The following is a 24892-nucleotide window of genomic DNA, read 5'->3' on the forward strand; positions in this document are numbered from 1 at the left end:
GCGTTGGGATCCAGCATGGGGCGAACATATTCGCTCGCCATGCGGTCGCGGTAAGTCGGACTTCTAGATTTGTCGCGCGCCCATCGGCATGTTTTGTGGATAGCAACTCGGCTAGCTGGCATTGATCTATGAAAGGTGCAATAAATGCCCTTGTGATTGTTTGCACTACTGTGTTGTCGTTCCTTTGTCCCAAGAGTACGGAGGAGAACCCCGTATCTCCCACAATATATATTTTTGTTGTTGTTGTTGGCTTCGGACTTTAGGGGGTCGGCTTAGAATCGGGGTCAGTCTAGATTCGAGTAAATACGGTAAGCTGCCATGCACCACCAAAACACTGTATAGTAAGAGTGCCACACGCAAATAAGATACTGATGCCAGGAAAACCACCGACAAAGAGGAAACTCCATGTCACCTCCCCCAAAGCGCAATGTTTTTCTTATTGTTTGTTTGTTTTTGACATTCTTTGCTGTGGACACTGCTACTGTCTCGCTCGAGGCGGACATCTGAACTGTTTCAAAGTGCAAGCCCTGTAAGCAACACCATCTGGAAAGTGCAAACGTCTGGTGTCCCTGTGAGCACTAACGTTACATTTCTCCATGTGCGTAGCTGGTGCGGCTGCAGAAATAAGCGTGAAGGAAAGAAGAGGCATGCAAAGAAAGAGGGACGAAAGAAGGAAGAGATGCACCTTCGTTGCTAGGCAACACTTTTTTGGGCGGAGCATGCGCCACGCAAAACATGACGCATTGTCGCCTCCTCCATAGAAAAACAAGTCCCCTCCCGCCCTGCCGTGTTTTTGTCCTCCAGCCCCATCTCGAGTTTTCTGAACCCATACGCTGTGGCGTCTGCTTTCTGGACCCTGTCGTCTGCTAACCTACTGTTCTGGCTGCTGGGAAGGGCACTTGGAAATCCAAGAATCACCAGATTTTGGAATATTAATTTGTAGTACTGAGGCATTGTTAACAGAAGACAGAAACTGAATAACGACCATTATTCTGGACAGTTTGGGATTTGGAATTTTGTAGTAATGAAATATTTTCACATTGAAATCAAATGCAGTTAGCAGGTGGTTAGCAGGGGATTTGAAAAGGTTGGTAATCTGAAAAGTTTATTAATGTGGTGTTCGTAGTAACAAGGTTTCACTGTAGTGACTGATCGAAATATAGTCACTGATGGATTATTTTGACTTCGCAGGGATCTCTTGAATCTTCAAATAACAGAGCATCTGAAAAAAAAAAAAAAGAAGAAACCAGAAAAGTGCCTTTATTTTACAAATTAATGGAAAAGCTTATCATCATGTTGCTTTACACACCTTTTTTGCATAAAGCAATGGCCAGGTGGCTGGGTATCAAATTCACAAACTCTTGCTATAGAGCACAACGCAGCGGGTAATAAATGGGAAAAGTCACCTTTGTCTTGTGCTTAATTTGGCTGATGATGGTGATGATTGGGCCGTCGTCACTTGCTGACCACATTGCTCCTTCCTGTTCCCCCTTGTTGTGCAGGCGGCCACCTTCACCCAGGTGGTGGAGACAGGTGGTGACGGTGACGAGAAGGCCATGGTGGCCATGGGTGTGCTCAACACGCTGGACACCCTGGTGACGGTGCTAGAGGAGCAGCGTGCGCTCGTAGCGCTGCTGGAGCCCACCCTGCTGCAGCTGCTGGTGGGGCAGGTGCTGGGCCAATCCCTGCTGGAGTTCTACGAGGAGGCCCTCTCCCTTCTCTTCTCCCTCTCCTGCAGGGGCCCCCTCTCGGCCGACATGTGGAAAGCCTTTGAGGCCCTGTACCACGCTTTCCAGAAGGATGCCTTCGACTTCTTCACTGGTGTGTCCACCTTTCTTGTGACCATTTGTCAGCTGGCCTGCGCGAATCAAGCGACGGCCTGTTTGTGGGGAAGGGTCTGGGGCATCTGTAGGTCCATTTGATCACCCTCTGAACTGTTCACGAGGTGCTGCACCCGCCATTCGTCTCGGCGGTGCATCAATGGTGCTCTCTGAATCATGCCATTTGTTTCAAAAGGCGCAGGGCTCGTTCATTTTGCTGCACCTTCCTTACTGGCAGTACAGACTCGGTGCAGACGTCTAAGTGTGAAGCAGCAGCACAGTGGACGACACAGCACACGTGCTTAAACGCCATTGAAACCCTGCTTATGTGCATCTGCTGCGTCTACCCAATGTGGGGGGTGTTTACGTTAGCTTTACACGTGCGTGTTGCATATTTGCCTCGGAAACTTTAGATTATGCAACCGCCAACATTAGACATGCGGGAAACCAATGTGCATCAAGGCACCAACCGTCTAGGCTCACCCTTTCTTCTTGCCACAGAAAGATTACTTCTGAGATATGAAACATGGCCTGCCTATGGTCACGTGCAAGGAGGAGATGCGAGCGCTAGGAGTAGAGGGCACATAGGCGTGCTTTGGTGCCCCCCACCCCCTTCACGCATGCTTGATAACGTTACTGTGCATCCACTCCCTCCCTGTCCCCCTTGCGCAGAAGGAATCGTCAGCTCTATTTTTCAGTCAGCATGTTTCTCCCAATGCAGCAGCCTGCAGCTTCTGCAAATTGTTTACGAATGCAACAAACGGCGCAGCCATGTTTTCTGGCTGCCGCATCCCGGCGCACATGCTTTGACGGTGTTTTTGCCACTTTTAAACTTTTCATGTGGAAGGACGCTTGAAATAACTTTTGCCTCAGCCCACATATTTATAGTTTTTCGCTAGATTTACTAGCCATACTACTAGCCATACTAGCTCCAATTACATGCTTGAAATGGGTAAAGCTTGGGTAAATCGAAATCGTGTCACGAAATTACTTTGTTATATTGTGAAAGAAAAATGCAGTTTTCAATAAAGCTACCATTGGAAATGAGAATAGTTTATCACACCGTGACTTTCGTTAAATTGAGGTTTGTTATATAGAGGTTTGACTGTATTTGCACACTCCCGCTTTACATGGCTACTCCATGCATGTCAATCTGATTGCTAGTGAGCAAACGTATGTGATGGTGGTTAGATACCTGCAATGCAGAGAAGCATCATCCCTGCTGCCACAGCTGCAACTGTACAGTTGCCTACAGGGGCAGCCACTCCTTCAAAACGCAGATTCACCTGTCTGACCAAGTTCACCTGTTCCCTCTTGCAGACATGATGCCAGCGTTGCACAACTTTGTCACGGTTGACACGCCTGCATTTGTCAGCAACGAGAACCACCTGCTGGCAATGTACAACATGTGCAAAGCAGTAAGTGACTTCACTCACTCACACCACAGTTTAGTGAGCTTCGATTGAAGCGTTCTGGTATGCTTTTGCATTTCTCGGTGGTTTCGTTAAAAATTACTTCTTTAATCACTTCCGTCTCCTCTTCTACTTCATTTCAAATCAAAATTAAATGATTAATCTTTTGTTAATTTCTTTCCATGCGGTCATGTTCTATGGAAATCGTCTTATATGGCTGCAGGTTTCCACATTTAATTCTTTTTTTCTTAGTTTGCTCATATCGTCAGTTAGGGAAGAGTGAGCATGGCCTCTGAGACGGGAGGATGGAGTGCGCTCTAATGATAGCGTGCGCCTCCCAATCTTGGAGGCTGTAGAGCAGGCCACTCGAAGCCTCCAAGCTTCGAACGGCCTGCCCGAATGACATAGGCCTAGTCAAGCCAGTGGAAAATCCAACATTGCTGCCTCAAGGCGGGGGCCTTTGGGGCGTAAATTCATCTGAGAAATCGGTCGCAAGAATGCATTAGCTCTATGGGAACCCTGACGGTGTGTTTATGAAGTCTGGAATATCCATCAAGTCTCAAATTTTGAAGTATGAAAAATCTATTGGCTCCTGTATACCGTATCTACTTGTGTAATGATCACACACCTGAATTGTTGTCAAACTTCTATTTTTTCTTCTTTCCAGTGTAATGATTGCACCCTGAACTTGCCGAAGCGATATGTCGTGTGCCAAGTCTAGCTAATGATGATCGCGCTTACCATCTGTCGATTGTTGTCGAATGCTAAGCAAGCAACTCTTCGAGCGGTCTGCACGCACCAAACATTCTTAAGCAGATGCCCCATTTCGTTCCTTTCATCACTTACCACACTTCCACGAAAAAAAAAAAAAGCTACAACCAAACTTGCCTTAGCTTTATTATTTGCAGGCTTTATAATGGTTGTGGTCAGCAACAACAAAAAAGGCGCCTTTCAATTCCTTCTCGTCTGCACTCATGGGCATGCAACAAATCGAGAGTGGCAACGATAGTAGCCACATTTACACTGATATGTTAAAAGTGTGCCCTATTCATACGCCGACGCTTGTAACACAGCTAAAATATTCGCCCACTCTTAGCGGAAACTTGCCGTATTAAGATAGTAGGGAAGACAAATCCTGCAGTTTTCGCAGCACGCCTGCCATGTGCTTCTATGTCACTGGCAGCTAAGCGTGCCTATCTCTGTTTCTGTCCGCTCAAAGTGGACATGGCTATGTTATTGCCACAAACTTGCCAATATTAACATTATTCATTACTGATACAGAAGGAACCGTTTCAATGCACGTAATGTACTCGCAAGAAGGCAAAAACCTTGGGTTCGGCGCATTCAGCTTGCTCCACTGGCCGCCATTTTTGTTTTGGTATCCCGAACTATCACAGCTGCCTGTTTGTTGACCTCTTGTCATAGTGCAACAAATGCGGGATGAAAAAAGAATCTTCTTTTTGCGAAAAATTTTGCCTGCGTAATGATCGCACCCCTGAATTTACGTCAATTTTTTTTTTTACAAGGAAGTGCGATTATTATGTGAGCAAATGTGGTAATACTTCTTTTTTACATACTTAAGGATTTGTAATGAGCATGACCTCATATAGAATAAAATTCAAATTACCTGATGTTGGGACTAACGAAAATTGACTCTTCAATTAGTGGGCGATATCCGTTGTCTGGGTTCATGAAGCTTATCACACGTAATGGTTTGTCTTTGGCTAGCACCTTCACTAGTATGAACTTCGTTACATTAATTAGCCAGTCTGCATTCTCGTGAACGGCTTCTGTGTAAACAGCTATGCGAGCATGCTCCAAGATTCCGGTGTGCGATGGTGAATGTCCGTTGGCTGCTTCTTTTAGCATGCTTGAAGAGTGGTGTTCTTACTTTGCAGTGGTCAGTGTGCCTTCAGTTTACCGTGCCATGTAGGGAAGCCCACTGCCAGAGGCGGCCCTGCACCCACTTAAATTGTGTCGGGCCGTAAGAAAGCGGTGGAACAGAAATACTTCGGGCAGGGAGCAGTGGATGGCTGCAAGCTCTTGCACATCCGTCTGCATCACCGCAGTGTGGTGAAACTGCCTACAAACTTATGAGGAATTGAAAGCATCAAATTTTTTTTTTCTTGGGTCAGTTTGAGCATGTAAGACACAGTTGAGGCCTTATGGTTAGCTGGCTGTGTTGCAGTCGAGTAAGTTCATGTTTACGTAGAAGGATGCACGTACAAGGAGAAAAATCAGTGATAATGTAAGGCACAAGCAAAATGCAGTCTGAAGGCACTGAAAAGGATTGGTACACGATGGCAAGTTGTTTGGCTTGGGAAGGGTTACTTTTCAATGCAAATAAATTTGGGCCAGGGCATGGTTGAGCGGCAGTACTAATGCTTTGTGCTCGCCATGAGCCCCGCTTCAGGTGGACTAGCCAGTGTCAAAGTAAACTAAGTTATCAGTAAACAACTAAGAAAAAATTAAATGTGAAAACACTTGTGTAGAATGCTTGTTTTAGAATAATGCAGCTCATCTGTTACTTTTAAAAGCTGGAGGGGGGGTGCAAGTATGAAATGTGCTGTTTGCTGGCCATGGTAACTGTCGACCGGTGCCTTGCACATTGTGTAGGTTTTGGAGGGTGACTCTGGTGAAGACCCCAAGTTTCATGCGCTCAAGCTTCTCGAGGTGATCATTCTGCAGTGCAAGGGCCAGATTGATCAGGTGAGTTGACTGCGTGTCGTTTTTGAGGCATGGTTGGTTTTTAGTCTCGCCTCGGTAACCGATTGTCATGCTTTATTGCATTTATGGGGTTTGTCTGTAAAGTAATGAGACTTGGTCTGGTAGAAAGAATTAATTGATCCGATCAGTACATATTATTAAATTTTTTCGAAATAGTCTCCTTGGGCTTCGATGTACCGCTGCCAATGCGATTCCCATGCTGCAAAGGCTCGCTGGAAGTCGGCTGCCGTAACCTGTTTCAGAGCTTCTGTGACAGCCTGTTGGATGGTGGGAACATCATCATCAGAACGGTGACTTTTCAGGCTTCTCTTGAGCTTTCGGAAAAGGAAAAAGTCTGCCAGGCTCACATTGGGGATGTACGGTGGCTGTGGCAAGTTTGCAACCCCTATCCGGGCCAGGTAGGCGGTCACAAAAGGCAGTGTGGGTTGGAGCATTGTTGTGGTGGAGCTTCCAGCGATCGGCAACTTCCTGTTATTTTCGTTTGATGGCTCTGTGAAGTTGCTCATGGAATATTTTGAGGAACACGGCATTGAGTGTTTGTCAAATTCATTGTGGACAACCCTATGCTTGTCAAAAAGACAGTGAACATTTTCTTTACCTTGGACTTCGACATTCAAGCATTCTTGGGGCGTGAGAGTTTCGTGGTGTGCCACTACAAACTATGGCGCTTAGTTTCAGGGTCGTACTGGTCGAATAGCCAACATTCGGTACCTGTTATTATGCCGTCTAAAAGGTCCCGTTCACTTTCTAACTGCCCCAACATCTTGCAGGAAACATCAACTCGTTGTTTTTGTTCATCACACAACACTTTTGGCACAGATTTTGAACAAACCTTCCGCATGTTCAAATTTTCAGATATAATTTTGTGAACCTTAATTTTACACATGTTGAGGTCTTTGGTGATTAAGCTGATACTGAAACGACGGTCGGAGTGCAGGAGATTTTTTTACTTTGACCACATTTTTGTCCCAACCTTTGTTGAAGGCCATACAGATCACTTTACGTCTTCAACGGTCTCCCGTCCGTTCTTGACCTCACTGAACCACCGGAAGAGCTCGGCCCTTGACAGGGCATCGTCTTTGTATGCCTCCTTAACCAGGGCAAGTGTCTCGGAAGCGGTTTTGCCCAGGCGAAAACAGAATTTAGTCTCATACCACTGCTCCAGCGAATGCTCCATTTTTTACGTTTTCTGCCCCGACAAAAACTCGAAAACAGCTTTTGCGCCTCTTCAAATTCTCACTCCATCAGAGCTCGGATGCGACTGCGACCCGGTGCGTTACATAGCTTAGAACCCCCACCACAAATCCTTCCTCTGGGGAGTGCGCTATTTGCGACTGCAGTGCTTGTGCGGCAGGCAGTCTCATTACTTTACGTCAAACCCTGTGTAAAGTAGGCTGTAATATCGGGCTACAAGCTTTCATTCTGCATGTAATGTGGAGAAATGCTCTATTAAAGGTAATTTATAACATGAACTGGGCTAAAAGCGGCATTGCTGTGACTGTTCTTGCTTTGTGGTTGATGCCCCTTTCTCTACCCCCCTCCCCCTCCTCCTTGTGTCTGCAGTGCATACCCTCTTTTGTGGAGCTTGCAATCAGGACGCTAGCCGAGGCTGGCTCGGCCATTGGTCTGCAGGTTATGTGCCAGCAGGTGAGCATTACATCGAAGCACTTTCTTGGTTTCTTTTTTTACCGGGGGCTCTTTTCGTCTGTTTTTGGCACAAGTAGCTGAGGCAAGCATTTCAGCCTCGCATATTACTACCAGAGTGTACCGGAGCAATAAATTTTGCCACAGCAGCCTTACAAACATTGTGTGAGAAGGGCAAGAACGAGTGCTCTATGTGCATCACTAAAGTATCGCAGGTAGTCATACAAACAATGGCTGTTGCAAGACTGTCTGCTGCTGATTCATGGTGCCATCTGATGACAGATGTTTAAAAACTAGGCTTGTGGTGCAGGTTTAGTATTCTTTAACTTGCCATAGCATGGTCACACAGCCTGCATTGCTTCTTTTCTCTTTTACAAATATTTCACTATATTTTGCTAATGTGCTAAACAGTGACTGCGTCATTCAGTTGCTAAATTGCCTAGGTTACTTGTTTTTGTTAAAGGGACTGACAACCGATTATTAAGGACCTAGTTTTTTTATGGCACAGTGCAAAGCTCACCCTCGGTAGTGTTTTCATCTGCAGTGGTTACTTCCAAAAGCACGTGAATATTTAGTAAGCAGAATTTTTCGATCTGAGCAGCCTCTAAAAAAATAAGTCCCTTCTCCAGCAATGCTGAGAAGTGAGACCGATGTCAATAGCCTGCCTCGCAAATTGGGAAAGCCGCCCATCGTTCTTCTTTTATAGGAGAGAGTGTGACTGTGGTTAACCACCTACATTTTGAGCTTTTCAACCACTTTTGAAAATAAAAAGCTGGTGCAATCAGTTCGTGTTGTTCTAAAGACATTTCTGTATCGCGTTTCTTCCCAAGTACACGCCTATGTCATGGCTGGCTGGCCCCCGTCATTGTTCTGTTGATAGACAAGCTAAGCCAACTCGTCGAAAACGGAGGCGAAGGCAGTGACACTTCTCTGCTCACTACAAACGAAGGCTTGTCTGCATATAAGTAAAAAATAAAGTTATAGCAAGAACTATACTGCATTTCAATACTAATAGAAAGACCAGGAACCGCGCCCACTAGTAGAAGGTCACGTGGTGGACCTCTTATGCAGCTTCATGTTTTTACTGTGTGGTACGCCAAAGGTAATTTTTTGCGACTTTTAGTGATAAATAAAAAATATTAATCCATGTTTAATGAAAAAACTATGGCTCGTTTTAGCCACTACAGTAGGCAATCTTTCCATCAGCGGGGTCACCTCGATTCATGTTCTGAGCAGTTGTCCATCCTTTTAAACTTGCGCTGCAGCATAGAATTCCGGTGATGCGATCACACCTGATACAAATTTCGAGATGATACAAATCTAACTTTTGCTTTATACAGTATCATGCAACTTGTCGGCCATTTTCAAACACCTTGTAACTTTATTAGGAGCCAGCAATCACATGCAACCTAGTCTTGAAGTGTCAGCGAGATCGGCGGTATTTGCTTCTATCGGTAGCCTTGTCTGTATACCAGGCCTTCCGTTGACTTCGACGCTTTGCACCTGTCAGATCGCACACTACGAAGTAGCTTTGTTTCCTCAAGGAAAAGTCAACAGATTCCCTTGCCTCATGCAAATCATATCCTTATCACCATCGAGCAACAGCTAGGGCAAAGAAACTCTAGATAACCAGGCAGATTGTGAAATGTTCGCCTGGGGCGCATGAAGTGCATAGCTCGCTGCTGCCAAAATGTGCGTAAAACAGGCATGCCAATAATTGAAATTTGCATCAGCCGATAGGTGCACTCCCTGAGCACCATGTGACTACGGTAACGAACCTTTATGCTAGTTTCCTCTTTTTGCGCTTGCTTTTGTTGCTTTTATTTCTGCATGGAGAAATACAAAGCTGCAACTGTTGAAGTCTATCTCTCATGTTTACGGCGATACCAAGATGGGGTGGCGCTGCGTCAACAGAAAGCCATGCTCGTGTAATCAGTAGTGTGATAGCACCGCACGATTCTCTTCTCGATTTTGAAGATGTTACACTAAAGAATGCTATATCCTCAAATTCTCCTGTATATTCTCCCAAATATTTTGTCATGAGATTTAGGATTGCAGGGAAAAATAAATTTAGAGATTGGAATGGAAATTTTGAAGGGGCATTTCATTGCCATGTCCCTCCTTAACTTCTCAATTTTTTAAAAACCATTTTGGGTGACACGAATTGATGTGCCATCCCGAGATCAGTATCATTGAGATTCTACGGTAGTTGTAAATGGTTTTTGGTGCTATTTTAGCCACCGGGAGCTTAAACTCTGATATATTTATGAACCTCAATTTAATTAAAGTTGAGGTTTGATTATGTTTACAGGTAATATTGCAACTTATATTGAGGTCTAAACTAGGAAGCTTAAATTAGAATGGTGCGATAAATTTGTTGTCTGCATTGTGTATAGTCGTGAAGCGTACCTGTTGTCTTGCTTGACAAAGTTCTGCTGAATCATTTTTATGGGTGTCTGTAAGTAGTACATGGTAGACTGCTGTAATAACTGCTCTCCCAGCTTTGATAAAAAGCTGAATATGGCAGCATAATTTGCACTGTGTTGGTCTATTGTGTTGATTCAGCTTGGTGAAAATGCACGAGGCTCTATTGACTATGGCGCCTGACTTGTGACGTTGCAGGTTGTCATAGCAGCTCTCTACTACAACCCAGTACTGCTCTTTGAGACACTAAGCAAAATCCAGAGGCCAGACACGCAGGAGAACTTACTGGACCACTTTGTCAAGATGTGGCTAGGCAACATTGAGTACTTCATGGGGTGAGTGCAGCTTGGCCTTTTTGTCCATTGCAGTCACGTGCAGGTGACTTAACGTTAATTTGACCCTGACGGGATCGACGAAAGTGATCGAATTATTTGGTGGGTCGAATTCAACAAAATGCAGAAAGAAAAAAAAAAATGCCGGAACACACTGCTTATTCATTTGGCAGTATTTGCTCAATACTAAAAAGCCCCTAAACGAATGTGCGCCTACTTTCTATGTGTTCAAAGTAGAAAACTAAAGTAGAGATTGTGGAGGTCTCAGTCGTGCTCTTGGGACAAAGGAACGACATCCAGTAGTGCAGACACTCGCAAGGGTATTTATTACACCTTCTATACACCGATCTATAGCCAGCTGAATTATTACCGACAGAACATGCTGATGTGCGCATGACAAATCGAGGAAGTTCAACTCACCGCGACCGGATATCGAGCAAGTATGTTCGCCCCATGCTGGACATCAGTGCCTGGTCGTTTGCGTGTACGATCAGGTGAAACGTGACGTGTTCGAATGCTCGTGTTCGTTCATTCCGCTGTCCCGCTCCTAGGCCACCTGAGATGGTTTCGCAGAAGCACGGATCAGCACTTGCGCAGAACGTCCGTGCTGCTTGCCAACCCCGAGCCAGAGAGGAAGAGCCGACTCCCTCTTGCCCCCCACTAACCCTGCCGTTGGGTGGCGTTAGCAGCGCAACACTCGTGCCATCTCGTAATGTGCTGCAGCCACACCGACTGCTGCCGGTACTAAGCTACACGGAGAAGCCAGATCATAGGAGACATCAGACATGCAGGGAAAACAGCATATCAGGGAACACGTGAGAGTTGCGCATCCCCACAACATAGCATTAAAGCTCTCAAAAATACTATAAATCTATAATGTGCACCTGTTTTTTTTAAGCAAAAACGGACAAGGGTCTAATACGTGTTGTGCAATGGCGGCTCATTTCCTAAAGTCAGCTTCGCCGCAATAGACCTTTGTTATGCGGTAAAGCATACGACCGCCGCAAAGGCAGTTGTATTTTTATATCCGATTGCACCGTGAAGGTAAATTCCGGTGAAATAATTTTTTTTATGCGTGCATTAGAATTAGGGTAAATACCATGATCAGACATTGTAAGCTAACCGTGTTCAGACATTGTAAGCTAACATTATTGCTTGAAAATGCTCCTAGGGCAAGCCAAAAATACAGTATAATCTCAATATGAATCTGATGGGGTCGCAAGAAATACTTGGTGTGTTCGACAGAAGACGTGTTTTCAACACTTTCACTGTCTGCTAAGGTCTGCTGAGACTGATGCTTTCACTAAAAGAGCCACTTTTGGGGTTACCATAGGGGTCAGGTGCGTTGCGTGCAGACTGGTCAAGTATCTGGCAAAGACCAATTTTAAGGTCAAAATAACTAACGTTTGGGCCAATGTAAAGGCATAGTAACTGGCCTGGACCTTCAGTCAGGATCGAATTAACCGAGAACTTTAATTAAATGGAGTGGAATTAGAAGTTGATTGTAATATAGACAAGCTGCATATATTAAGCAAAGAGCCGCAGTGCAGTTAAAGAGTGCAGACGACTGTGTTGACACAATTCTGCTTTGCTGTCTTCTGTATTGATCAGCAATCTTTGCCAAGTTTTAATGTCGCCGATGTATTCACCCAGCCCTCAGAGAAAAAGCATACCATCGGAGCATCTTTCTTTCCTGGCACTGATGTGATGGCAGTGCTCGTGCATCTTCACGCATCACTCCTTGCTTCTTGATAATAAGGAGGTGTGAACTGGGTTTAGAATGCAGCAGAAGGCGGGGCCTCATTGTGTGTAACAGGCTGTGTTTTTTTGTGGAGCTTTCGCTGGTATCAAAGCAGAATCCCTTTGACAGGCACACTGTGTGGAGCGCCCACGACAGAGAGCACTGCAATGAGCACAGATGTGGCAGGAGAGATTTCCTCGTCATGCAGTTGTACAAATGACTTTGACTACTGTCACAGGAGAGAATAATATTGTTTGTTTTGTAGGCTTGTGCAGATATTGTAATATATTGTGAGTGTGTGCGAACCGAAGTGAATTCTATATTTACTTCGGTTCGAATATTAGTATTCACAATTCTAGTATATGGGATAAACTGACATAAATACGAAAATATGTACAGTCGAAAATTGGAGACCGGTGGGCAAGTCTGAGCATTGCCATTGACACAGCTCACAGCCAAGACAAGCCAAAGAATTCGTTTGCAGTTGCTTTTGGAACTTTTGGGCCTGCTCAGCTATTCAAGCATTCATGCGGAACTGCCACTTTCTCTATTGAACCATTGCATAACGGCGGCCGAAGTTGTGGACGCCATATGGTGCCTCGCTTCATTTTTTTAGACGTGATCTGTGTGCACGTTGGGAAAATGGTGGCCATGAAGAAAGCCACTTAGGTCATCTCTGGTGCTCTCTCATTGGCCAGATGGTTTCTCGGCTTTGCGAGAGCCATATGGCCGCGGCGAATAGACCTTTGGTCACCAACACCCTGCAAAGCGATGTTGGTTGGGCGTAACAGCCTAGCCAGCGTGGCTGTGCCAGTAATTCGTAGCTGACCAGTATAGTGGCTCCTGCAGCTCCGACCATCGCGAAAAATCAAATAGTCTGAACCGCAATACTGACCAAAAGTGGGAAAAGAAATTTGCTGTACTGCTGGTGCTATAAAAAATATTTGCTTTTTTGCATGAAAATATCTGAATAATAGCACTTTGAAAATAAACTGATTCCAGAGATGAACCTGTTTCTTTAGCAAGTAAAGGACTTCTTTATCTTGTTCAATTGGTCGACTTCTGGTCAGAGTTTTATGCAAGTCCCGCAACTATTCTATTTGCTTTAGAATTATTTCACACTACAGTTGAACCTTACAGTAATGAAATTAGCAAGGAAAGCGAGAAAATTTGCTTTCACAAAAATTTTATGGCAAAATAAGAAAACACAGGTAAGGAATGCAACGTACCACGAAACTTTACTGTAAAAATTCCATCAGCCAACTTTGGCAAGCCTTGCTTGAGGCTACAGAACCGCATTGCCGACAGCTCGAAGGGCACCGCATGCGTCGGTCAGTGATAGTGGCGCTGCCACGGAGTGCTATTTTGGACCAAACATTAAACAGTTGTAGTTTAGTCTAGTGTTTAGCGTAGTAGCGGCCTTAGCGGGATCGAAATGTGCATAAGCAGAACACTAAACGACCCATACCGTTTTGCGCACACACATTACTTCTCAGGTTTAAAGTTGTTGTCTTTGCATGGTTTACGTTACTTGAGTAAAACTTGGTGGTGGTGCCGGCTGCCCGCTTCAAACTGAATTTCGCTTTGTTTTTGTAGAGTTCACTTCCTTCGTAGCAAATGACCGTGTAAACAGCTTAGCCTTAGTCTTCGCTTAGGCTCAGGCCACTTCGTCAACAGAGTAATGTGGATAACCTTAAAGAGTTTGGGAGATCGCTGCTCATTTCGAACGCGCCCATGCCTAATGAGAGAAACCTCCAAGATACCAGTGTCACCTATCGGTAAAGTAGGTAGATAGGCGGAACGACATCCTATGGCCTCTGATCGAAAAATTTCGAAGGCTAATGTAGAAAGCTTGTACTGCTTTGCTATTTTACCACAAATCGACAGACACGGAAAGTACAAATGCTACATGCCCCTGGCTTCTATTGGTCTGTCTCTTACACTTTCCGGACGCGCACACAGATAGAATCAATTAAGTGCACTATGTATGCAAAATTCAAAGCATAATTCAAAAGCATTCCACACGTAAACTACGCTATCACGCTATACTAAAACTCACTTTCTGCAAAGTTCGTTCGCGGACTAGTAACGCTATTTTCCTTAACTCCACTATTACGCTAACGTTAAACTGAAACTATCTACTGTTCATATTCGCAAAAGCATATTTCTTCGCAGCTCAACCATTTGCCCTGTGAACTTACATTTGCACTGATTTTGTTTGCTTTTGAGTTCTGTGTATCAACCTGCAAGCAATGCCAGACCGGACGCGAGCATGCACAACACGTGTCGTCATTGGTGCTCGCGCATTGCAGGCTGCACGACCGCAAGATGTGTGTACTGGGCCTGTGTACGCTCATCAGCCAGGGTTCCCGGCCGCAGGCGCTTTCCGAGATGGCACCCCAGGTGGTGCCCTCGTTGCTGGTGCTCTTTGATGGCCTCAAGCGGGCCTACGCATGTGAGTCCATTCCCTCGTTGTCACTTCCGTAGCTGCGTGCCAGCGCTGTTGCTGGCGTCGGCATGCCACCTTTCTCTGCATGCCATATGAATGGATGAAATGACTTGAAGCTGTATTCGTCATGAAATAGAAGCACATTAGTACTGACTTTCCAGAGTGACATTTGACACCCTTCTGCACTCACTAAACATTCAGCGTTTCAGTAAAACAAAAATTATCAAAATTGGGTGTACCAAAGCTGAGCAAATTTGCTTGTCAGAAGGTTGTAAGGTTACAAACAAATGAAACAGAAAATAGCTAAAAACAAAATTCTGTGGGTCAGAGTCGTCGCATGTCGTCACAAGCGTCCGCATTTTGTTCCCTTTTGCGGAAGTTGATAAGCTGCAGATCTCATCTTCAGTCTGTTTCCGCCGTTGTGCGTGATCGGTGCTTGTCACGAACATTTTGTCTATCCTTGTGCCACGTTGCCAATCACCGATGGCGCCCAAGGCGGGGGGGTCGGGCATGTAGAAAGGGGCAGCTGGCTCATGCTGTCGTCTGACTCAGCCACGCTAAGGACGTTGTTGAAAGGACAAACGTGTTCTTATCGAGAACGAGGAGTACTGGGTTTATTTACAATATCTACATGAGGAGTGGAGAATGTTACGTCTCATCAGTCTAGCATGACTGAATATAAGCACACTAAGGAGCCGAAAAAAGGCCGCTTAAATCCCCTCTGTCCTCTCCAGATCCCTAGGCCAGAGAAACTGCCGCCCCACCTTCATCCAATTGGAGCGTCCAAAGTCGTCGAAGCGCCTGCGTTGAGGGCAAGAGTTCACTCTATCACTCCTGCACCTTTGTTCACTGAACACACAGAAAGAAGGGGAGCTTCGTAGACGGGGATTGTCATGCTTGACTCAGGCTGGCACGCCTTGGTTCCTAAGATGACCTAGCAGTTTGCTGGAGTGTCTGTCAAACGACCATGGCGATTACCGGAGTCCGTGAGGAAATACTGTAAAACACCCTTTTCCAGGAGTTTCTTACTCTGATTGGTCCATGACGGTCACAGTGAACAAAACTGGATCCGCCAAAGATGTTTCGCCTTGCTGTCGCCGCAGGTGTGTCCGAGAGGGACGCATTGTTAGCTTCACAAAGCGATTTGTCACAGTGGTGCAGGAGAGGGAGAGTCTAGGAGGTCAATACCTCCGCTGGTCGATCATAACAAGGTGCAGAAATTGGCATTTCGACTCATGAATCGCATTCCGTCGCCACGCCATCCTGCGCTGGGATCACTTGTGATGAACCCGAGCCATGATCTTGCTTTCCCTTTTTTTTTTTTTTTCGCTTCCCAAATTTATGTGCGCTGTGGAATTTTCTATATCGCTTCATCGTGATCAAAGTTTCAGAATGGTGCCGAGAGCCCAGGCCTAATTCGCTTTCGGTGGCTGCTGTGCACCTTGTCTAGCTAGCTTGGCACTGTGCCAATACCCTGCCACAGTGCGCACTCTTTGTTTTGGATGTTCGAAAACAGCTTCTTTAGTTTCTTATTTGCTGAACTCGTATGGAGTTGCGATCTTCCAAGCGTAATCCGCCAGAAAAGTCTGTCTCGAGCGACGAACAAAATGATGTTGTCGAGTGCATTCTTTATTTCGGGAAATCCTCGGCGCACGCACACATACGCAGTCTGCATTCCGTCGCGCCGCGCTGCACGCGGCCTGCTCCGCCGATTACTTCACTCCCTCGGTTCGTTGTCACGCGCTCCCCGCATGCCGACCGCGCGCACACACCTTCCACGTTCTCCCTGCCCGCCACACACCGTTTCCTACCGTCTCGTGCCTGCAATTCCACACCACCTGGCGTTGGCTCTGTACCCTTACAATGTCAACTCTACATTTCGTATGCGCAGCAGATGACATGGGAGGCTCCACGAATTGGAAGGCGTAATTCAGTCACATGTACTCACTCCACGAATAGGCTCATGCGGTGGGACCTTTCTGTGGCCCGGATTTTCGACGTGAATTATGAGTGGATGGAAACAAGCGTGGCTGGCTATTGAAGACCAAAATGGCTGCAGTATCAAACATAAGATGGCGGCAGTGCGGTTCTGAGAAAGCCTGTTTTTTGCACTTACATCGGTAAAAATTAAGCTTTCTGATGGGATATCACATGCTTCTATGGCTAAAATACTGGCTTTTGCCAACGACGTTTGAAGCTTTATGGGCCTCTGTTCATACTTAATCGGTTCGTATGCAATTTCACTAATGTTGCACATTCTATTGCAGAACTTCTCAAGAAAAATGCGTCTTTTGTCTAGAGTCCGGTACAAGCTACTGTGTTTGCTGAGCTTATCGTGCGGCTCACTTTACTGCCTGTTCTCTCCCATTTTGATGTGACCGCTCCAACAGAAGTTCAAACCGATGCCAGCGGTCATGGAATCGGCACTCTTTTGGCTCAGCGTCAGCAAGGTTGCAGCTATGTTATTGCGTACGCTGGCCATCTTCAGTCCTAAGTGGAGCATAATTACCTTATTTACTCGCATAATGATCGCACTTTCTTGTAAATAAAAAAATTTGACTCAAATTCAGGGGTGCAATCATTACGCGGTTTAAATTCCCCGCAAAAAGAAAAAAAAATATATCATCTGGCATTTGCTACGGGATGACAACAGGTCAACAAATAGGCGGCTGCCGCTGTATGTAGTGCGGGACACAAAAAAATGGCGGCCGGCAGAGCAAGCCGAACGCGCCGAACGCGATTTTTTTCTTCTCGTGAGTACATTACGTTCATTCAAACAGTTTTTTCCGTATCAGTAATAAATAATATCGGCAAGTTTGCGGCAATAACATAGCCATGTCCACTTTGAGGGGACAGAAACAGATGGGTGCGCTTAGCTGCCAGTGACATAGAAATACATGGCCGGCATGCTGCGGAAACTGCGGCATATGTCTTCACCACTATCCTAATATGGCACGTTTCCGCTAAGGGTGGGCGAATATCTTAGCTGTGTTACAAACGTCGGCGTATGAATAGGGTACACTTCTTGCGTATCAGTGTAAATGTGGCCGCTATCGTTGCCGCTCGCGATTTGTTGCGTGCCCACGAGTGCAGACGTGAAGAATCAAAAGGCGCCTTTTTTGTTTTTGTTGACGACAACCATTACAAAGCCTACACATAATAAAGGCAAGTATGGTTGTAGCGTTTTTTTTTTCGTGGAAGTGCGGTAAGTGATGAAAAGAATGTTTGGTGCGTGCAGACCGCTTGGTTTGTCTTGAAGAGTCGTTTGCATAGCAGTCGACAGATGGTAAGCGCGATCATTATTAGCTAGACTTGGCGCATGACACATCGCTGCGGCAAATTCGGGGTGCAATCATTACACGGGAAATAAAAAAATCTAATTTTGATTACAAAATTTAGGGGTGCGATCATTATGCGAGTAAATACGGTACTCCATTACTGAGCATCAGTGCCTTGGCCTCATTTGGGCAATGGGTAAATTTCGTCTCAACTTGTACGGCTGGCAATTTACAGTTATCATCAACCATCATGTCTTATGCTGGCTTTCATCCCTAAAGGATCCTACTGGACGTCTTTGTCGGTGGGCTGTACGACTCCAAGAGTACTCGTACTCAGTTGTGGATAAGAGCGGCCGATGGCATGAAGATGCTGCTTGCTTGTCGTGCCGTCCAGTAGACCCACCAGAGCTTCCCAACAGCTGCGAGTCTTTCTGCGTGCTGTCACTTACTACGTTTCATAACATCGTAGCTGAGGAACGCCGTGACACCTATTTGCGAGACCTCATTTTCCGGGTAACTTGTGAGACGCCTTCCCCTTCTCTGCATATGTTTGGGCTGCAGGATGCTGTCTTGCTCTGCTGCAATGTGCACCCTGACGGTCCTGCACTGCTCTTGATTATTCCCACACATATGCGTCAAAACATTCTCATACAGCTACACAATGTTCCTACCACGGGTAACCTCGGGAGTCTCTAGGATGTATGATCGCATTCGGCATCACTTCTTGTGGCCCGGTATTCACCATTTCGTCTGCTGTTATGTTGCTTACCGTGAGCAATGCCAGTGTCACAAGAAACAAGCCGTACTCCTAGCTGGCCGTTGTCAACTCCTTGAAGTTCCATCAGCCATATTTTAGGACCTTGGCCCTTTTCCGCTATCTGCCTGTGGAAATAAGGCAACGGCAGTCACTACCAATTAAGCGGGTACAGTTTAAGGGGAGACGCGGGTCTTAAAAACCAAGAATCGTGCAAAAAAAAAATTTTTCGGAACTACTTGTTTTGGCATCTGTAATACCTAATCTACACCTTATCAAAACGATTTGCCCCGAAATGCACCCTAAGTGTCAGAAAAAAATTATTTTGTCAGCACGGATGGCGAGAAATGACCCCAAAATCGCACAGAAACACCAGCATTCACGGAGCCGTTTCTCGTCTTTCCCACTGCTGAGCGGTGCCATCCTGGTATTGTTCGAAAGTTCAGTTCCCTGCACCCTCGCCGTCAATGGCGGCATGGAAAAAACGCATTTGTAAAACAATCAAGGGCCGGTATGACGAGCTCACGATGCATGCAGTGCCCCAACGCGCCGCGAGGGGCCTTCTGATTGGCTGTTTCTATGGCAACTAGGCCTCGCAGGCGAGCTTGTCTGCTAGGCTTGGCATCGCGTCGCTTTGAAAACCGCTGATAGGCCGTTTCTTTGTTCATCGTATCACAATAGTAACCGGCAAATCTACCCTCTCAAAAAAAAGAACGAAAAATGAAACACATCCACGAAAAACGACCCGCAAGCCGTCTGTGCTTCCTACGGCAAGAAAGAGGAGGCAGGTATCCCAAGGTTCAGACGAGCTGACAACATCGGGCCTAAGATAAGTCACTGCGTCGCGCCATCTCGTACCACATAGGCCATAACGCAGCAGCAAAGCTAACCACTGAAAAATGAAAAACAAGAAGTTCTCATGACCCTCATCGCCCCTTAAGAAAAGTTTACTGTACCACTCGGACGATCTAGCAAGCATTGAGACGGCGCCTTTGCTGCCAGGGGCCATGTTACCAAGCTCTGCGAGAGATGAAGCTGAGGACATTACACAAGATGACGACACTCGCTGGTGTTGTGCGAACTGTCTTCCATCTTGTATGCCTTGCATGCCAGTGGACATGTTGTAAATACCCTGTAAATATATTTTAAACTTCTCTTCTCCCCGTAACAATATCAAGATAGGTTAAACTGTATCACGTCACGTAATGACTTTTTGTATATACTTGATTCAACAATACATGCTTTTTCTTCCGGCAAAACTTACTGCACTTGACGGGCACTTCAGAATTTAGTATGAAGCAGCTGTTGGGCTAGGTCACGCTTCCCTGTTCTTCTCTTCGTGGTAGCATATTCTGTGCACAAAAGCGCAACACAAATACCTTACACACCAACTATGGCCTGGGCTACAATAGTCCTGTCAGGTGTCAATAGTCGTGGCATTGGTGTCAAGAACATTGCCACAGCATTTATTTGATGTTCTGCTTCTTGGTCAGGTTTTGTTGCCAATTTGATTTGGTAGTCGAGGGCGCTTTTGATTCTTAACTCATCTCTCCCCATTTTTTATGTGCAGACCGTGCCCAGGAGGAAGAAGAATCTGATGACGAGGAAGAAGATGATGATGACTGCGAAAATGGTGACTGCAACATTGCACTTCCCGATTGCAGCAGTGTTTTAGTGAATAGTATAATGCGAGGTTTGTGACAGCAATTACCAGCACAAGAAAGCACCTGCAGTATTACCTATACAGTCGACCCTCATTACAACAGACCCTGCTAATTCGAAAAAAAAATTTTCGTTTTATCCGAAGTTCGTAATATCCGAAATGCCTCACTGCCGAAATGTTCGTCTCGATGTCTTGCAACTTCATTGCAAAGTGCGAGCGACGAATGTCGAAATAAAAAAATAAAAAAATACCAATTTTGCCTGAAAGGCAAAGCATTGATTGCGATAGCAAATTAAGCAAGATAAGCGCAGCAGCAGCAGCACGCAAATAGACCCTCGTGCTGTCTCTCACTTCAGCGTGAACTAAACGTTGAAAGCACAGTACATATGACGCTAACAGCACTGGGCGCACTTTGTCCACATTGCAGATCGCTTTCAAGATGCAGCGCCCACGCGCATTAAGCAGGGGCTGCCGGAGTAGACACCCCCCCCTCTCCCGCCACCCCTGTGCCTCGCGCGTGAGAGAAGATGGTTCAGTTCCGCCCTGCTTTACTCCCTTGCGCGTGCTATATTGAGGCACGATCGTCAACTGACCCTCGCAAGTCAATTTTCAGCCCATGTCGACACGGCAAAAGTACTTTTTATATGCCCAATTTTGCAAAAAATTGCCGCTAATTTCGTCCGCTGTAGCTGATAGTCCGTTGTAGCGCAGTCTGTTAAAAGCGAATGTCATTGCATTAATAAAATAGGTAGAATAAACTAAGGCTGAAATGTGGTCCGTTATATCCAAAAGTCTGTTGTACAGCCTACGTTCGTTGTAACAAGTGTAGGCTGTATTTGGTACAGTTGCTCTAAATGTAACAAAAAATTCACCGACGATTACAATATTCCCGAACGTGAAATTTGGGTGCAGCTCTTTAGGTGTCTTGAATTCCACCAGTTGTCGCTCATTGTTCAGAAAAAAAGCGTGAACATGGGAATGTGGAGCGTATTCTCTAGCGGCAGTGGCGGAGGTGAATTTGTGGATGTGCAATGGGTCTGAAGGACATGCCAGCCCTTTGTTTCCATGTACCGTGTTTATTCGCTTATAAAGCAGTCACGATTATTAGGCAGAGGTGCCACGTAAAAGACCCAAGAATAAAAACAAAAACACTTAAGTATGGACATTAATATAAGGTAATATAGGGTAGCTGACGGATTATTCAGACTGGGCAGGGATTACTTGAAATGCTGAATAACTTAGCACAGCCAAAATGCAAAGTGGCGACCATGAAATATGGGGAAAGGGAACTCCAACACGGAGTGTGGGTTATATGTGAATTTTTGCCTTTAGGTATGGCTTCGCGGCAGCGCGAATATCGCGTTATAGTGTGGTTTTGCTGCATTGCGGTGCGCTGCCATAAAGCCACACTATATGGAGAAATTTGTGAATGTGGCTGGGGTTGACATTGAGGCTAAAAATTCTGGGAAAAAACCTTACCTTATATTCGTATAAATACGGTATCGGTGGAAGCACTCATCGCGTGCTTTAGTAATGACATCGTCAATGGCCAGATGACGGTGCATGCTACTATGACGCGATCTTGTAGTGGGTCGCTGCTGTGGAGCACATAGCTTGCGGCACTCTTCACCCTTTTGCCAGACTCCGTTTTCCTCCTCATACTTCCACCGTGCCCTCCTTTGATTTCCTCCTCATGCTCTCTCTATCGCTGTCTTTCATCCTCTGCACTTTCGTTCTACCGTTTACGCCGAGGGCAATGCAGAAACAGGTGCCTAAGAGCTGCACTCTGAAATATTTTTTCAACGTTAGTTTAGGATGCGGTGCGCTCAACCACCAGATGACTGAGATGTGCGGGAAAGCCAGTACTTTGCAGGGTGTCTACCAACAGGGAAAAATCGGCAATTCTCAGGTATTTTGACTAGTTTGGAAATACTCTGGGAAAACTCAGGGAATTGGTGCTTCTATCAGCGAAAATCAGCTGTAATTTTATTGAAAGGGAACGAAGGTCGCAGTAATGCTGGCTCGAGTAACAGAGGGTAATCGCAGTGAATAGTCTTTGACGCTGTGTTGTTGGCTGGAGGAGTTGACAGTGTACAGTCAACAACCAACTTTCCGGATGCCCGACAATTAGGACGGCTTCGAGGCACTCAGGGAAAACCTGGAAAACTCGGGCAGTTTGTAAATGTCAACTTGGTAGACAACCTGACCTTGTTATCACAGGAAAAATGCAAACATGCATGCCCAGTAACGACCAAGTTTACAGCTGCAAAGAAGTGAGGGCAAAACAAGGGCAAGATGGCACAGTGTGACCTGAAAGCCTGGTTCAACACTGTAATGCACATTCGTGCAGTCGTAAGGGCATATGCAGCTGACCCAGCATGCATCTGGTTCACATTGCTCTCAGGTTGGAACAGTTCAGCGCAGTGCAATCCGTTAATGAAATGTGGGCCTGTGCATATTTTTTTTAGCCAACTCGTGCTGGTCGCACATACCACAGGAGAGGATTGTGCATCACAATGTGCTAAAATGTTTAATTTTCATTCAGCCCAGGGCCATGTCTTGCATAGTATTCATAATAATAAAAGAATGTTTAGTTTGTTCTTGTTTCTGCATGTTCAGGTTGACTGGAATCATCTTGAACATGGAGGTCTATATATTTGTGGCATGGGTGGTGGCACATATGTCAAACTGGCTTTGCATATAGCCGCCGAAGCTTCAGTATCGGCTCAAATTTGGTACTGCGAGTTTTTCTTTTTTCTCCCTAATCGGGAAGGTTAGTCCTAAATTTAGGATAAGCTTCACATGGCAATGTACCCTAAATGTTTTGTTTGGGTGTTAGTTGCACTGCGCTTTTTAAGAGCACTGAAAGGTATTTTCATAAGTGCTTTAGTTGATGGGCAGTACGTTACATATATCTTTTATAGCTTGTCATTTGGCACTACCGTGAGTTTGTCGTATTGTTTCTTTTGACGGTGAATGGCTGTGCCCCAGTTCTCGATCAACACAGTCCAGTCAGAGGGCAGTAATGGGCAGTCAGCAGAGTGGGATCTTTGCTGCTGAGATAGTTAGTGGCAGGAGATTTCTTGCACACTTGAAAATTCTCAAAATAACGTGTTTGGAGATTCACGTCACTGTTCTGTGTGCAGAGGTGCTAGACTCGGACGAGGATGAGCTTGACGACGAGGGTCAGGAGTACCTGTCGAGGCTGGCTCGCCGTGCCAAGAAGGGGTCTCCATTCCCTGTCACCTCGGCCACCATTGAGGATGACCCTGAGGATGACGAAGACGACGAGGACGAAGAGGATGACGAAGAAGAAACGGCGCTCGAATCATTCACGACACCTCTTGACGAGGATGACTGCCCTATTGACGAGTACCAGGTCTTCAAGGAGGTCATGCAGGGTAAATGGGACAACTTTTCTTTGTATGCTGTCCACCCTTCCTGTAATGAAGCTGCACTTGGTGCTTGGAAGGAGGATACTAAAGAGAAAGATAATTTGGGTCATGCGAGTAAATCACCCTTCCGCAATACCAATGCAGCCGCTCTTACTGCTAGAAGATGCTTGGTAAACCAGAAAAGAAAAAAAAAAATTTGACTCGTGGCAGCACCACGCGCGCCATCTTGTTGCGATGTTGATTTTGGCGTCTGCTTGAACCTTGTTGAATTTATAATGGACTCGATAGTTCTGTGGAAAACGGTCATTGTATCAGGAGTTTGTTATATCAGGATTCGCCCTTCGGAACTCGCAAAAATGAGTGAAATTGAAGCTGGTGTTGACAGTTACGATTTGATACCACTTCGGTCCAAAAATCATATTATTAGTCTCTTACTTTTTGTTCCCACATCTACCTGTATATTTGTGTTAAAAACGTTGTCTAAAGAACTAAATGCAATGTCATAGCTCCTTCAAAGGGGCATGTGTCCGGTTCCGATCACCTGCTAATGCGAAACTACGATCACAGCACTCTCACCATTCTTTCTCTCGCTCTCTCTTTTGAGAGAGAGCTTGTTACAGTCGCCGACTGATTTTCCGGACTCCAAAAATTCGGACATGCTCGATTATTCGGTCTGCTTCGCGGCACCGCCATTCTCCCCATAGACCATAATGTATAACAACTGCCGAAAGTTCGGACACCTTGCAACCTCTTGTCTGATTTTTCGGACACTCTTGGAGCCAACTCGATCGAGAGCACCTTGCACCGACTCTGACCGGTGCATGGTTCGACTTGCTGAACGCCATTTTTGTTTTGAACGGAGCCTCCTTGCTGCCCCACGAAGTGGCGCTACTGGTAATCCCCGCTCATCATCATTGTTTCTGCCTGGTTTGATAGAGTGGCTCTACAGCAGTTCCGGTTTCAGTTTACAGTCAAACCTCGATATATCGAACACTGATATATCGAATTATTGCGTATATCGAACAATTTCTATATCATATGGAAAATCGCATGCATTTTTAATTCTTTATTTCGAACTGGGCCGGATGTAAAATGGGTATATCGAACTCCGCTGCCCCAGACCAAGTGCGCTCTGTTGACATGAGGCGAGCTTTCCCGCAACACTCTCGAAGATAGCGGCGGCGCGATCGGCGTACACACGCGGCGGCTTGGAGCCAGCACGGGCGCCTCGATCACGCGCGCACCTATGCGCG

General features: G+C 45.8%; 1 protein-coding gene across 1 annotated transcript in view; it reads left to right on the top strand.

The window, feature by feature from the left end:
- msk (importin-7 msk) overlaps window positions 1-24892 on the top strand; it is a 73406-nt gene that overhangs the window by 36271 nt on the left and 12243 nt on the right. Inside the window, exons 11-18 of the mRNA XM_050177896.3 lie at window positions 1503-1821; window positions 3141-3238; window positions 5849-5941; window positions 7523-7606; window positions 10226-10362; window positions 14413-14555; window positions 20152-20214; window positions 23391-23645. Of these exons, the coding sequence (XP_050033853.1) occupies window positions 1503-1821; window positions 3141-3238; window positions 5849-5941; window positions 7523-7606; window positions 10226-10362; window positions 14413-14555; window positions 20152-20214; window positions 23391-23645 (1192 nt within the window). The remainder of the gene's footprint in view (window positions 1-1502; window positions 1822-3140; window positions 3239-5848; window positions 5942-7522; window positions 7607-10225; window positions 10363-14412; window positions 14556-20151; window positions 20215-23390; window positions 23646-24892) is intronic.

Source organism: Dermacentor andersoni, chromosome 4 (assembly GCF_023375885.2).
Source record: "Dermacentor andersoni chromosome 4, qqDerAnde1_hic_scaffold, whole genome shotgun sequence".
NCBI classification, from domain to species: domain Eukaryota; kingdom Metazoa; phylum Arthropoda; class Arachnida; order Ixodida; family Ixodidae; genus Dermacentor; species Dermacentor andersoni.